The sequence below is a fragment of the Pseudonaja textilis genome, chromosome 1, assembly GCF_049901715.1.
Source record: "Pseudonaja textilis isolate UNSWEBS1 chromosome 1, rPseTex1.2, whole genome shotgun sequence".
Classification (NCBI taxonomy): Eukaryota; Metazoa; Chordata; class Lepidosauria; order Squamata; family Elapidae; genus Pseudonaja; species Pseudonaja textilis.
The window spans coordinates 249,148,039-249,165,030 of record NC_141990.1 but is presented as its reverse complement, the minus strand read 5'-3'; the positions used below and the strand labels follow the sequence as shown (position 1 = coordinate 249,165,030).

Genomic DNA, 16,992 nt, shown 5'->3' with positions numbered 1-16,992 from the left:
TGTAAACTGTGTTGGATTACCATAGAATAATTTTGCTGAAAAACCCTGAGGTAATAAGGCCTCAAAGAGTTAATAGGATTCCAAACTTGAAACAGGTTCATATCTGTTTGGTACTTACTTATTTTAATATTGAAGTTTTTTTTACCTTTAACATTTCAAAGATTTGAAACATGTCTTCTTTCTTTTAGGCATTAACAGGTTGCTCAGCAATGGAACATATGAAGCTGCATTTCCTCCTCATGAGGTAAATTTAAAGTTTCTGTTGAGTATTTCTGTTTCTCATTTCTGTAAGGCTTGTCTGAATGTCTTTTTATTTTATGATGGTGATAATATGTCTGATGCTACCGTGCAGAAATTTCTGTAAGGCTTCTCTGAAAGTTATTTTTTCCCCTGATAATGATAACATGCATGATGTTATTGTGCAGTTTTTCTCTGTATTAGAAATTTTTCATTGCCTGGCAGCCAGCCCTATCTGATGCTTATTTGCTCAGAAACAAGGCACAGTGGGATTTATTCTGTACCAATATCCAAAAGGTTTCAGCCTAAAATATAGAGCTAGTTCCTTTGAAACTCTTTCTAATTTGTCCCTGTGAGAGACCAAATTTTAAATTTCTGGTTCATACATTTATGGCTGACATTTTGGATTCTAAAGAGTTGCCACTGATTCCATTACTGTGTTAAATGTCTGCTATGTGTTAAAGAGGGAGGGAGGGAGGGAGGGAGAGAGAGAGAGAGAGAGAGAGAGAGAGAGAGAGAGAGAGAGATATTTAGTATGTGTTCTACAGTCAGAGCATAAATATAGCCTTGGTGGAAACAGTTGAATAGAATTCAGCTTGAAGTATACTTTAAGTATATATTACAAAGAAATAGAGAGGAAATTCTTGAAAAGTGTCTTGACGCAGTCCAGTCAAGAAAACATTCCTCAGTGCCCTTACAGGTCCTACTTACAGTGCTTGGCTGAAGGCCACTGCCCATCTTGTCATGACAGTGTGGAAGAAGATTGTCTCAGCAGGACACAATACTTTGCGCCCTGGTACAAACTAATTCCTTTCTGTAAATCTGAAAATGCACCTGAATTGCAATAAGATGACATGTTGTAGCACAGTGGCTGTGGCCCCCAAATTTTTTGGGCACCAGGGACTGGTTCCATGGAGACTGTTTTTCCACAGACTTCCACAGTAGGGGACATGGTTTCATGTGCTGCCTGCATCCCATGGATGCAGCTTCGCTTGTTTGCACAGACAAGTTTCTTACATGATGTGGACCAATGCCACCCATGGACTGGGGTTTGGGATCCCCTATAGTAGCATGTACTTCAATCAGAAATGCAAGCATTTGATGTACATGCAGTGTTAGCCTCTTATCATGTACTGAGTAAGACAATAGCGAAAACAGGAGTCCTGTTATTGCATTGCACACATAATCTTCCTACCTCTCAAGATCAATATAAGGTGAAAGAGCTTATACACAAACATCGTAATATAATAGGAAGTTTCCTTTGAATAGTGGTGACTTCCAACTCAATGCTTATTTTCAAGACAGTTTACTGAACTAGAATTTCCCAAATTGTATTCTGTGGAACTCTAGAGATTACCGGATATGCGAATGCTTCAATAGTTGATAACCAAACTGGTATTTTCAAATACTGTTGTCTTTTAATTTTCTCCCATTTTATTAATAATAAAGCCTCTCATATATAATGCCTCCTAAAGTATCCATGTGTTTTAGTCCCCTTGTACCCTAAGAAAGCATGCCATCCCAACAACAAATCATGTCCTTCTAACATCAATAATCTAGTATTCCTTAATTTAATCCATTCCTAAACCCACATCAATGTTGTTGCCTGATAATATAACTCCCAATTGGGCAAGCCAAACTCTTTTCTTATTCCAACATCTTGTAGTAGTTTTAATTTAATTCTCTCCTTCTTTCCCTGCCAAATGTATTTCAGTACTATTTTATTTAAATCTTTAAAATAGTCTTTCCCTAATTTAACTGGAATTGTCTAGAACAAATATAAAATCCTTGGTAATATATTCATCTTAACATTAGAATTCTTGATAAATGATTCTAGCATTTATTCATTCATTCATTTGAAATGAGTGCTACAATCTTAGAAAGTCTGAAAACTCCCATTTTATATAAGTATATTCTACTAGTGTTATATTATCAATTGATGCATTTATTTATTCAATTCTTATTTATTTATTTGTTTGTTTCTTTGGAAAATTTATACTGCTGTCTATTTGCATATGGCAACTCAACGCAGCTTACAAGAATGTAAAAACCTCATATAAAAATAATAAAACTAATGAGTCATATTATAAATTAATAATATAATATAATTACCCACACACATAACACATCACACAAATCATTGAATGCTTCAATTGTATTTATTTTTTATTGATTTTATTATAATTTCTTGATTGTTGTGAACCACCCAAAGTCACTGAGAGTCAGGAGGCATATAAGTTTAATAAATCATAGTTGGTTGCATTCAACCAGAAGTTTAGGCTGGATTTGGCATTTTTGTCCAAATGATAGTGTTTAATAATAATAATAAAGGAGGCATTGCAAAATGAAAGCTGTTCCAAATAAACCTGCCTTTTAGAATTAATGATTTGGTCAGTTCCGATGGTGTTCAAGTGGTATTCCCGATGTTTTAGAATTATTATGTGTGAACAATTTACAGTTAGATTCACAGTCTAAGACAAAGGGAAACTTAATTTAATATTATTAATTATTCTTGGTAGCATCTAAGAATGCAGGCAGTTCCAACCAGTGTAGCTTTTGTAAAATTAAGATATTCAGATCTGATAAATTCAATCTTTCCGGGTATTTTTATTCTTTAACAGCATGAATACTTGTAAGGAAAATATGAAAACAAGAACTATTTAGCAAGGCACATAATTACAATCTTAAATCATAGCTTCTAAACTAACCTCACAGATTTTTATTGGATATATTTCCTCATCCCCAAACTGTACATAGGAGTAGAATATTAGATCTAAATACACTCTTTCTATATGCAACAGTGGTATATTTAGTAAATTGTTGCTTCTCCTCCTCAATGTTTAATTGTAACATAAAAATTAATGAGAATTAATAAGATGATTATTATAATGTATTCTATAAATATGCTATATAAATTTGCATTAATAAGTAAGGGAGTCTCTCAGCTAGAAAGTGCTGTAGTTCCACAATACTGGGACAAAACATTTATAGATAATTCCACCTGATTATATTCCAAAGAAATGGTTTCATGCTGCTAAGAGGTTTCTGAGCTATGGATTTGATTTTGTTCAATGTTACATAAGCCAATTATTAATAATATCCTTATTTTTCAAAAGAAACACTGATTGTAATAACATATTTTAAGACCCCATTTACTATAAGTATTATACCAATTCTTCATTATATCAATTTGGGTTTGTATGTGTACTCCAGGGAAGTCACAAGAGCAGGCATCCTATCAAAACACATGGAGCTAAGAACCATCGGCATCTATTATATGAACGCTGGGCACGATGGGGGATGTGGTACAAATACCAACCTCTGGATCTGATTAGGTAATGTATATATGTAATATAACAGGAGTTGTTTTGGTTCTGTGTCATTGACCATCCCATGAGAAATCCAATATATCTGTTCTTCCATTGTGGCACAGAGAAGACCTGTTTTTTTAAAAAATAAATTTTATTCTTTAAAAACAAAAAATACAAACATCTCATTTCCATTAACAGTTATTGTGTCATTGTTTATACATGTTTCTTATTTTGTGACTATACATTGTTTTTATACTTATCCTTCACCCATTCGTACCACCTCTCCCATGTCGCATAGTATTCTCTATCCTCTTTGCCTTTCAGTTCCATAATGAATTTATCTAGTTTAGCACAGTCCATTATTTTTGAATCAAGACTTCATCTGGTGGTATTTTATCACTCTTCCAATTTTGTGCAGTTCAGACGTGTACAATAAAGTATCCTTTATCTTTACTAAAAGTAAAGTAGAGAAGACCTGTTTTTAATGGTCTAATTCAGGGCTGTCAAACTTGTGGCCCATGGGCTGGAGGTGTCATGTGCTGGTCATGCCCACACCTGGTTTAGCAAAGGGGAAAAAAGTCACAATATGTCACGTGATGCTGCCATGACAACACGAGTTTGACACCTCTGGTCTAATTGAAGTGGTAGGTCATTATTTTTAGTCACTGTACTGAAGGGTATTTTATTGCAGTGGTGCAGATGAGGTCATTTGCATCAAATGAAAAATGTAAATGCATCACAAATCACTTGCATTGCACAAATGATTCAAATTGATAGAAATAACTTCATTTGCATCATCGGCATGATGATACCATTAATCAAATTGACAGAAATCATGTAATTACCAGTATTTTCCTAATTACATCATTATGCAGATTGCAATAGAATTCCACCTAGTGCACACAAACTCTGAAAAGCTGAGGTCTATATATGTGAAGTTTCACTTAATTTCACCATCCATGGAATGCTGTTTGATTGATAACTGTTGAAGTACCTCTAACAAAAAAATTGTGTTAGTCATAGCTGTCTTACTGTGTTTAGAAACATCTACAGATTTCCACTGTATTTTAAGATATTAGTGAGTTTTTTGTTTCAAGTTACAAAAAAAGTACATGAAAAATGAATGCACATAAATTGCTCCAAAATTCCTTACCCTGCTAGACAGGATAAATTGCAACTTTGAAGGTAGTCCAAAATCTATGCAGATCCTCTGTCTCACTTGGAAGATCCTGATTTCAATTGACATCATCTCCCCAAAGATTCTGTCTAAACAGTTTAATCAAACCATATTACAGAAGTGAAGCATTTTTTTTCTTCCTCGGATTTTTCTGCAAGTGCAGGTCCACTTCTTCTTTTCTTTCAGATCAATCAAATGTTGATCCCTTAGTTGCAACAGGAAATGACCAACTGGATTGTCACCTGAACCTGATGTCATAAGTTGAAAGAGTGACTGGCTCAAGGTCACCCAATTAGCTTTCATGCCAAAGGAGGAACCAAAATTCACAATGTCTGTCCTGGTTTCTAGCCTTGTGCCTTAACCATTTGTCCAAACTAGTTGTCAGTTGTTTCTTTTCAACTGTAATAGTTTATTTATTTATTTAGCATATGGCACGTGTTAGCCAGGGGTCACCAAGGTGGCTGGCTGCCTCTGTGAAAGGAATTTTTTTCGAATGGTGTTATCTTTACCTGCGGGATGCCTGAATGCCAGTTGGCATTCGGGGGACGCTCCTTTCTTGTCCCTATGTGGTTTATTTGCTCATAGGAATCGAACTGCTGAGTTGCTGACCTCAATGGTGCACAGGCCCAGTATCTTACCATGTGAACCACCATGGCCACACAAACTGTAATAGTGATAACCTACTGGTTTTTGTTTTGATATATATGTTGATTTTATGTATGAACTGTCAAACCAAACAGACTATCATGTCCTTGCTCAAATGTCTCTTTCTCCTAATCCTGCCCTTGCTTTATGCAAATTCTAGTTGCCTCCCAATTTATTGATAAATGACATGAATTTGCTTAAATTCAATCAAAAGCCCTCGATTTTGATGTTAAAGGGAAAATTTTAAAATCCTTTGGTTCTATATAAAAGGTACTTCATCTGCCATGATTAATATGATTATGATCAGGGGTGGGATTCCACCAATATAACAACTGGTTCGGTGATCACACATGTGTGCTCCGCAATTAAAACAGTTATAATACTTACCTTCTACAAAAAGTCCCTGTGATGAAAACAGCTGAGGCACGGCAAAACCCTCTGCCACTTGAACCAGCTGTGCTCTAAACAAAGGAAGTAAAGGACAGGAAAAAGCAGGGGCAGGCGGGCGGGCCCACATGCTCATCACAGCAAACTGGTTTGGAGATAGCTGATTTTCAGAGGAAGGGGTTCACCCAAACTGGTCTGAACCAGTAGAATCCCACCCATGATTATGATTCATCTCAACATTTAAAGCAGTGGTGACTTAATTCTGTCTTTTCTCTCTCTTGCTTTTAAATGCAGGCGATATTTTGGAGAGAAAATTGGTCTTTATTTTGCTTGGTTGGGATGGTACACTGGGATGCTTATCCCTGCTGCACTTGTTGGATTGTTTGTTTTCCTTTATGGATTATTTACCATGGATTCTAGCCAAGTAAGGTAAGAAGTGAAAGGATACCATGTTTTTTTTAAAAAATGGCAAAGAATAAGCAGTGGATCATCCAAGGAAATGTTACAGTTTGAAGGGCTGTGGAGCACTCTGGATTCTGTTCCAGAAAGATGCTCTGCTGCTTAAATATTTATTTATTTATTTCCAGATTTGTATGACTTTATTTATTTATTTGTTTGTTTGTTAATATAGATATATACCACCTTTATAAAGCAGCTGAGTCTTGCCTCAGCATTTAGGGCCGCTCTCTGCAGAAATACAGAAACTCTTCAACTAACAACATTTCATTTAAAAGTTACAATGGCCCTGAAAAAAGGGATTTATGACTGTTTTCATACTTATGACCATTGCAGCATCCCCATAGTCATGTGCAAAAAAATTGGATGCTTGGCAAACTGTCTCATATTTATGACCATTGCAGTGTCCTAGGGTTATGTGATCATCTTTTGTGACTTTCTGATGAGCAAAATCAATGGAGAAGCCACTTAACAATAGTGTTACTAACTTAACACAGCTGTTATTTATTTAACAATGGTGGAAAGAAAAGTGGTAAAATGGGGCAAAACACACTTAATATTTCACTTAACAACAGAAATTTTGTGCTCAATTGTGGTTGTAAGTTGAGGACTCCCTGTAATTCACTAGTAACTAAAATAATAATTTCCATTGGCAAATTGTAGATTTGTGAAATGTTTTTTTAGGGGGGAGGATCTGTGATTCCTGCAGTTAATCATGGAAAAAAGCTACACTTTTGTAGAACTGGAACTTATAAATGTTGCATGCTCATTTTAGTCTTACTTAAATTGTAGCTTGTGTGTCTTAAACAATACTTGTCAATCCAGATCCATAGTCTGTCTATCTGTCTGTCTGTCTGTCTCTTTCTCTCTCTCTCTCTGATATTTTTCTGTTTAATAATAATTTGCAATGCAAATATGTTTGTGCACAGAAAAAATAAAATTCACTTTAAAAGATTTCTCTGCTTTATAAATCAACAAATAAAAGGATTTTGATCTTGTGAAGAACTATGTCATACACAGAAGGTAAATAGTCAGAATATATTAATCTTGTATTCTGCAACTACTTAACTAAATAATTGCAAAGTCCACAAGAAAATGTGTTGCCTTTACACTTCTTCTACCTATTGACTGAATTGTCTGTTGGTGGGCTAGAGTTTACTGTGATATTTGTTCATTTTGACTGGGCAAGAGATATTGATGTATCCTAGTTTACTCTAGTTTTATAGGAATGCAGTTGGTTGGTACTAGATGAGAGTGGAGAATCTGGGAATGATATGATACAGTGGTGCAAGCGGCCTTTTGTTGGGTGAGGGGAAAGATGTGAGATGATGCTTCAGATTAGGAGATGCTTGCAAATTGAAAAAATATCCTTGAAATTGAAGCCAGTAAAGTAATTGTTCCCTCTTGGTAGAATGGAGAGGCCCTTTGACTTGGGGGAAGAATAGCTGGATCAAGGGAGGTTGATACAATCTGGTGAATTAAGCATAGAAATATACTATGGTGGCAGGAAGAAAGAGAGATTGCAAGAGACAGAGGATAGGCCATTTGTTGAGAAGATGATTTTTCCAATAATCCATTCCAATCTTGTTTATCCCAATGGCTTGTCATCTAAACTCTAGTGGTCCTGGTTTATGGCTATTCTTATTTAATGTTTGGTTAGTCTATAATAAAACTTGCATTAACCACAATTTAATTGTAGGTAAGAGAGCTAAACTTGTATGCATTATTGAAATGTGGTTGAATGAATGGGGAAGATGTACCTTTTTGGAGACGTGCCCAGGTGAGGTTCACGTGAGGCACTAACTGTGATTCCAAGCAAGGTAGGGAATTTCAGAAATTCTGATAGCTATCAAATTACTGCTCCAATGGTAGCTGATTGCTATTTGGAGGATGTAGGGTTTCTGGATGGGGAGGAACATATTTCAGCTTATCTGTCAGCCCTTTGAAGTAGGCTAGGTGAGGAAACAGACCAAGCAAGGATATCAAAAATGTTACTTACTGTTGTACAGTATTTTAACAGAGTCTATCAGCATAATTCTCTGCCTACTGTTAAACCAAATAGAATCAAGGCATGTTGTTTCAAATTTCTTTTCATGCTTTCCAGTTTCCCATTGTCATTTACATTATCTTAACTGTTCTTGCATTCCTTCATCAATAATATTTTTCCCACTCCTCTATACAATCTTGGCACACCACATGATAATAAATGTTAAAGCCTCCCTAGTCTAGATATTTTTCATCTTTAATTCTTAATAGGCTTGCTTGTACTCCTCCAGGCAGAGTTGGTGTACAATTTGTGAGGGTGTGGGGGTATATTATGGACTCACAGCTCCTGCCTGAGGAGCATAGGGCAACCATGTATAGATCTTTTGCACAAATCCTTCTTGTGCAACAATAGCACTCAGTTTTGAATCAGGACTGATTCATGGTCATTTACGCTTTAGTTAGCTTCCATTTTTATTATTAGAATGTATTCTACCTGAGACTGCTCCTGAACACCATTCAGAGGTTGTAACTGTTCCAGAATATGACAGTATGGCCAATCTTGACAATATCAAGGTATGAACATAGAACACCAATATTCCATGGGGTACACTCACTCCTGAAAAGTTTCTGTGACAATTCAGAGTGTTCACTGTCACCTCCAAAGCCTTACACAGCACAAAACCAATTCATATTTGTACAATTGTTTCCAACTATCCCACCCATCCACCAAGATAGACATACTCCAAGTTCTTTCTAGTAAGCAGCATGTAATGCCATGGCAGAAATGCCTTTTCTGCCATGGCATATGCTGTGTGGAGCAGCATCCCCTTAAGATTTAGATGGCTCTATGCCATCTAATAAGGCTTTAAAGGGATGGCTTTTCCCTCAAGTGTAAGGATTGGGTGGTAAGAGAAACCTGTTAACTATTTGCTTTCTGTCTAAGGGACTTTGGTGCATTGGAAGTTGATTGTTATTGCAACTCTTTTTAATGTTTTTTGACTCGTGTTGCTAGCTGCCTAGGTTTGCCACAACAATATTGGAAGCCACATAAGTTGTCTAAATAAGTAGTCTCAGAAGAATGACAATTATGAGCATAGTAGCATTTCCCCCTAAAGTTCCCAATGGACCATAATCTGTAGAAAGTCATCTGCTGATAACATTACAAGTTTCTGAAGGCACTATTGGTTATAGCAGAATATTGATTAGACTGAATGTACTGCTAGATTATAGCTTCATCACTTTGTTGCAACATCGTGTACCACTAGCTAGCTCCACCTTTAAAGTGTGCACTAAAGCATGTACAAAGCGTGTACACAGCTCCCTCTGCAAAATACAGGAGTTTCACACAAACTTGAAAAGGACACTTTTATTTTCCAGCAAAAGCAAGTTTGTTTGCTCTGTAAATTCTGCCATGCTCTGAAGTTCCTATATTGAGTGAATCTATGTGTATTGTACATATGATTTTTACAGCAATATGTAATTTCTTAAAGTTATGTAAGAGTATACTATGTAGTTAAAGCAAGTCTTCCATCTAGTGGTTTGTGATGACTTTGACATTTAAAAAAATGCCTAAATAATGCAGCTGGCTTTTAGAAGGAATGATGAGTAGATAATTCAGATGTTATTGTTATTCATAGCAAAACATGATTACTTGATCTTAATATAAATGGAGTTATTTAAACATATGTCCTAGCTATATATATATATATCTCCTCATATTATATGTGCTGATTTGAGATTTCAAACCAACCAAATGAATAAATTTAGCAGTTAAAGTTTTAAATGTTCTTGTATAAAATAAACATGACCAGGTGTATATTCCATATTAAAAAGACAAGTATCATTTTACCTATCCCAGCATTAGGTATGTTTTTGTTTAACAAAACACGGAAGTATAAAAACCAGATCATTAAACAAACATATATCAAGTTCAAGGGTAATTCATTGAAACAAAAGCCATCACTGGGATACTCAGGCAGTTCAAAACTTGCAGCAGTTAAACTAATCTCCAGGGTAGAAACATGTTCTTTCGCTAATATGGAAAATATGATTTTTATGGTGAATTTTCAAACTCATCTTGGATAGTAAGAATACAAAAAATTGGCAGAAACTACATGTATAAACAAAGAGCTATATTTTCTGCTCTTCTTCAGCACACAAGAATGAATCAGAGTCATTTGATCATTTGAACAATAGGGATGGGTGGATTGACAGCAAACAAATCTTTTCATGGTATAAATGGACAGCTTTCTGCTCCAGAGGTTTTATGTCAGATTTTTAACAATAAACTTGACTTTCAAAATGTTTTAACTGCCAGGGTTCTTGCTTTACTTAATTTATCAGCAAAAAGCTTTCCCACCATATCTCAGCAGCAAAGAGTCTTCTGCAAAGCTCTTGTATGATCAGTGTCTCAACCAAATGGGTAAAAAGCTGCATGTATAGACTTTCAAAGACTCAAAAGGTCTGATAAATAATCTGATTCCAAAAAAGCTAATGAAATTACTATGCAAGAAAGAATGCCATTGCTTGCTATGCATTAAATGCAAGCCTTATTTATAATGAAATCAAGGTTCATTTTTTTTCTATTTGAGCAGTGTAGCAAGCTAGAAAGAATTCTCTCTTTGGCAAAAGGGACTGTTTACACCTGTGTCTCTTTGATATCCTATAGTGTCCAAGAAGTATAGCAAAGGAAAATTAGTCTGTCTCTATAGAGAGAAAGATCTGGGGCATTTTCATTCTGGAAAGAAAGACAAGACCTAAAGATGTAGCCATTTATAAAAGTTTCAAAAGTGTCTAATCCCCATTCACAGAAGACTAAATTACAGCTGGATTTAATCTTCATCCAGAACTGTGGGAAAATTCTTTTATATCCCTATAAATGCATAAAGAACTAGTCAGATGATTCCTTGGTTAAAACTGGGACATGACATCTTAGTCCCTATTTATGCACTTAATGACTTTAATTAACCAATAAAGAGGGCTGAGAGCTCTGGAAATGTTTGATCTTGGATTGAAAAATAAGATCAAAAACTTCCCAATGAATGACACAAACGTTGTTACAAAAATTATCTATGTTCTTATCACCAAAGGCAATGTTGAGCTTTTTGTTTAATTCTACTTTTTACGATAGGTAGTGCAAACTGAAGAGTTCTATAAAATAATTTCGAATCCCTATGCACTCCCTTGGGATACAAACTTTCCATGAGAGTTTTTATAAAAAATGTTATTGATTGATTGATTGATTGATTTGATTTGTTAATCGCTTACAAAATAATAGGTATAAGTATAAACATGAGTAAGAATACAGAAAATAGGTACGATTAAATGGGGACAATAGGACAGGGACAAGAGGCACAATGGTGCACTTATATGCACCCCTTACCTCTTAGGAATGGGGTAAGGTCAATAGTGGATAGTTTGAGGTTAAAGGAGTGGGGGGTTTGAGGATATAACTACAGAGTCAGGTAGTGCATTCCAGGCATTGACCACTCTGTTGCTGAAGTTGTACTTTCTGCAATCAAGTTTGGAGTGGTTAATATTGAGTTTGCATCTGTTGTGTGCTCTTGTGTTGTTGTGGTTGAAGCTGAAGTAGTCATTGACTGGTAGGACATTATAGAATCCAAAACTCCTACAAAAATTTACAAAAATGTAAAAATCCAAAACTTTTTGTTGACAGCAAAAAAGCTAATTGTTATTTTCACCCTGATTAAACTCTATGTACTATTTTGTGTCTGCAGTAAATTTTATTCCACTCCAAACTGAGAGCGAAAAAATATATTTCTTAAAAACTACAAATGGTGTGTTCTCTTTGCATCTCTTTTGATAACCATTTGCTTTCTTGCCTCCCTGCTGTAGCAAAGAGATCTGTGAAGCAAATGAGACTATCATGTGCCCCATGTGTGAGAAGAGCTGCACACTGCAAAAGCTCAATGAAAGCTGCATCTATGCAAAGGTAACTGTTTTTCCATGATAATTGGTTTTTGTTTCCCCGAGAGGACTTCGGTGAACCCAGCAAGGTGGGCTAGAATAAGAGACCAAGGCCATGTAGGTCAGGACTAGTCTTATTGTAACAGCTGTAATAAGTGAATCTTGCAAGCCTGAATGTGCTTCCCTCTCTCTCACTATATGAACTTGTGGGTTCGTAGAGTGAGCTTTTGGGTCCCCCATCATTGGAGGCTTTCAAGAAGAGATGGGACAACACTTCTCTGAAATGATATAGAACTCCTGCTTGTGCAGAGAATTGCACTAGAAGACCTCCAAGTTTCCTTCCAATTGTTATTCTATATTCTATGTTCTAACTAGGAAGGGGCTACTCTGAGATGTTTTCTCACCGTCTTGCTCTAGGTTCAAACCCCTCTTACCTGACCTTAATAGTGGCTCTTCCTCCTGTCCTTTAAAGCCTTCCCCAGCTTCCATTGAAAACTATTTGCGTTATATTTTCCTCCTAATATCCAGAATCGCACTGATCTTTAAATAGCACTCAATCGTGCCATGTCATTGTGTTCACTATCTCACCAGAGTCATGGGCTTGGTTGACAATAAAATGTTTGTGATAGAATTTAAAGGTAAGATCAATCTGGGTGGGTCAATGGGACCAGAGGTTTAGTCTTCTGAGTGTTCGGACTCATGCTGGGGGCCATCCCCCAGGGAACTTCTCTCTCTCACCAGAATGTGTGCTTTGGGATATTCTATGTGTATATTTATCAGATTATACCTCCTTCCTAATTCACAAAGTCAGGGAGAGAAAAGCACATATTTGTTTGTTTGTTTGTTTGTTCTACACCATTCCAGTAGAGAAAAGTTCCCTGAGGATGGGCTCCAGCACAAGTTCGAAAACTTGGAAGACTAAACCTCTGCTCCCAGTGATTGGATTCTGCAGCAATATCCTTGGACATGTATATTTGCCTTCATATATAACTATATTACAGGTAGTCATTGTCTTAAAACAGTTTATTTAGTGAGCATTCGAAGTGACAACAGCACTGGAAAAAAAAGTGACATAACTGCTTTTCACACTCAAGACTTTTGGAGCATCCCCATGTCATATGATCAAAATTCAGACATATGGCACCTGACTCATATTTGCTGTGTCCCAGAGTCATGGGATCACCTTTTGTGATCTTCTGACAAAGTCAACAGGGTTGCCAGATTCACTTAACAATCATGTTACTAACTTAACAACTGCAGTGATTCACAAGAAACTTCATAAAATGTGGCAAAACTCACTTAACAACTGTCTCACTTAGTAACAGAAATGTTGGGCTCAATTGTGGTCAGGACTCTGTTAATAACATGAAGTTTGCCAGATTCCTGGTGGAGTTGGGAAAGGCAAATGTCAATTCTAAAAAGAGCCTGCTTACTTGCTGCTCTGTGAGACAAAAGAACTTTACAGTATAAAATGTATACTGTGAAAAAATAATACACCTGTGAAACACTAGGAAAGTAGTGGAGGCAATGCTTTCAAATCCAAATTTAGTTTTCAGATAGCCAGTAAGTTATTTATAGACAATCCTGCTTTGGATAATAATAGTTCGTACATATTTTAGCTCTTGATTAGCTGATTCCAGAATCATGTGATATTACTGCTTCCAGTTATATATCTGTATTGTATACTTCCTGAAAAATGTGTACAATATCTATAAAACAAATCTTGATTTGCTTCATCGGTTGGCAGAAATCTGTGGATTTATTACTTCCTTTTGAAAATCAAGACATACATATTTTTATCAAATCTTTGCATGCAAACTCTATAGCAGGGGTGTTAAACTCAAGGCCCACAGGCCAAATGCCCTTGGGGAGCATGCACAACCCCTTGCCCCATTTTCAGCCATCAGGGTGCTGGAGGAGGTGTCTCCCTGTCTCCCCACCCCCACCGGCCAGCCCCCGGAAGAGAACTACAACACTGATCATGCCCTCGAAGAAATCCAGTTTGACACCCCTGCTCTATAGCAACCAAAACCAGATAAATCATTTTGCAATCATCATTCATATATTGTGGAATTCACAATACAAACAAATTAAATTGATACTCTAATTCCCAAGGAAGGAGTGGTTGCCTGACCTAGAAACCTTATTTCTATTTGTGGAAAGCAAAAATTGGTGGGGAGACACATAGGTGCAAGATGTAGATGGCCTTGCATCATTTGGATTCAAAACCATTGTATCTGCTTTATCTAGTTTCACAGATCCCCTCCCAATTAGGCTGGACCCAATCAAATTAATATCTTTCTCAAATTGAAAACAAAGTGAGCCTCTTGTTTGTGACTCAAGCCAAGCAGTTGAAGCTTATGAGAAACTAATTGCATAACTGTTAATCGGTCCATGAGCTCACTAAAACTAGGACAAAGTTAAAAGCCACAAGAACAGACAAGAATGTGGGTAGATCAGATCTTCATGAACATGAGATGTGTGATATCAAGAGGTTTCTCTCTTGCTTAAAGGAGGCAGTTTCAAAGAGCAGAGGTACACACGTTTGTGATAAAGCAGAATCAGAGCAGGTCTGCATCTTTTTGTATTCATCAAATTCAAAATCTCAACAGATACTGCAAGGATTTTAATAAATTTAACATGCAATCCAACTGTATATATAACACAGGGGTGGGCTTCAAAAAATTTAGCAAAGGGTTCTCTGCCCAGTTTCTGGGTGGGCATGGCCTAGTCAGCCTCCTGCACCATGGTAGCGGGGTGTGTGTGTTTTTGCCTTCCTCGGGCTCCAGAGGCTTTCCTCAAGCCTCCAGGAATGTGAAAACAGCCTCCCTGGGCTCCAGAGGCTTTCTGGAAGCTGGAAACAGGCCCATTTCCAACCTTCCTGAACTTCCGAGAGGCCCATTTTTCGCACTCCCCAAGCCTCCACCCTGCGCTTACCTGCATCCAAAATGAGCCGTGTGGGGATTCCTGGGAGGGGAGGGGTGAGGTGGGCAGGGCTAGCCAGGAGTGGGATTTGGGGGTTCTTCGAACTGCACAGAATCTTTGCTAGGGGGTCTCCTGTACCCCTGTGAACCCCCAGCAGCCCACCCCTGATATATAACACCAATTCATTCTGAAAACAGTCAGAAAACACATATATATTTTATCACTAAAGTGCACTCTTATCTAAATGGTGCACTTCATTTGCACCTTCTAAAAGACCATTCCCATGTCATTAAGAATGTGAGTGACTCAGCCTTGTGAGACCAGAAAAGAACATTAGTTTAGTTAACGAGCATGCTGATGATCAAAAGTCTGTTGTGAGGAAGCTGAGTGCTAGGCTATGGAATCCTGTTTATCGAATGGTTTCTTTTAAATTCTGACATTTTTGTAATTGCCCTAAGATGAATAATGTGATAGTTTTTTGAAATATAATGTGCTTTATTTTTATAGTGCTAATATTCTGTAACTATTGCTCAGAGCAGCCTACAGTAATAGCATTTTCTATTTATCATGAACTTACGGACAATCCTCCCTTAACATCCATTCATTCAATGATCATACAAAGTGATGGTGTTGAATATTGAAATTTACAGCCAGTTCTCATAAATGCAGCCCTTGCTGCATTCCTGCTGTCACATTACAATTTGTATGCTTGACAACCGACTCACAATTACGATGGTTGCAGCATCCTGCAGTCACATAATTGCCATGCACGATCTTCTGTGCCAGCTTCTGACAAGCAGTCAATGAGAAAACCTAAAGGTGTTTTTTCAGGACTGGACTTTTTGCTTTTCATCCAAGAAGCTTCTTCAGCTCTGACTGTCAGTGCTGAAGAAGCTTCCTGGATGAGAGAAGCAAAACCTCTTCAAAGAAAAACAAGAAAGTCCAGTTGTCTCCTGAAAAAACACCTTTGAGGCAACCATGACCTGGATGACTGAGAATCTCCATAGACACTGAAAAACCAATAGGAGGCTGTAAATGGTTCTCATGTGATATTGTGCTTAATGACTATCTGGGATTCATTTAACAAAGGCCACAACTGTTGTATGTTGAGCAGTCACATGAGGTCATACTTTGCAATAGCATCATTTAGCGACCAGAGTTGCCAATAATCATTGTTAAGCGAGGGTATATCTGCTAAGCAGGGACTACCTCAACCCTGTCAGTTAGGCTGGTCCGAGAAAGTGTCTGGGCCTAGTTCATTCAGTGGACCATAAATTTGGATTCTTCATTTCTAGGGCAATACTTATACAACCACAATATCACCCTGCCTCTCTCTAATAACAGTAACCACACACAGCTGGAGAGGTTCTGTAAAATATGCCTTTATTTTTCAAAGTTGATTACTTGGCATATGAAGAAGGCCTTTTATGCATTTAGTTGTTTTTATTTATTGCTTGGAAGCTACAATTTACTCCCTTGAGAGCTGTGCTTTGTCCCATTCTCTCTGTTTTCTGGAAAGGAATCAAGACCTTGCTTTGCAGCCAGTCTTTTCTGATGGAACTAATTTATAATAATTGAAGTGTGCTTAAGCTGTTGTAATTGTTCCTGTTTTACTGTTAGATTGAGTTGGTCTATGGGAAGTAGGGAGAGCCATACATATCAAGGAGCAAACAAATGTGGTCTGAAATGGGGAACTGCTTCTTTAAAATTAATTTCAATGATTATATTCTTGATATTTGAAATTAATGGCCCCATTTTTCCCACAAAGTTCCATAATTTTGCTTCAAAAATTGTTCCAGAACAAATTACTTGGTCTGATGTTCTGCATAATAGATTCTGTGTACTGTATACCTTGAAAATTGCTTTGTATTTATGATAATAATTTGCACAAGCAAGCAGAGAAGGAAAAATGTTTTTTTTTTTAAATTCAAAGTAGTTATA

The 16,992-nt window shown here is 36.9% G+C and overlaps 1 protein-coding gene across 4 annotated transcripts in view; it reads left to right on the top strand.

Moving 5' to 3' along the window:
* Positions 1-16,992, top strand: part of ANO3 (anoctamin 3) — a 225,796-nt gene that overhangs the window by 170,448 nt on the left and 38,356 nt on the right. For all 4 annotated transcript variants that reach the window (XM_087921237.1, XM_087921238.1, XM_087921239.1 and 1 more), the window contains 4 exons: positions 189-244; positions 3,451-3,572; positions 6,052-6,186; positions 12,055-12,151. In XM_087921237.1, coding sequence (XP_087777363.1) covers positions 189-244; positions 3,451-3,572; positions 6,052-6,186; positions 12,055-12,151 — 410 coding nt within the window. The remainder of the gene's footprint in view (positions 1-188; positions 245-3,450; positions 3,573-6,051; positions 6,187-12,054; positions 12,152-16,992) is intronic.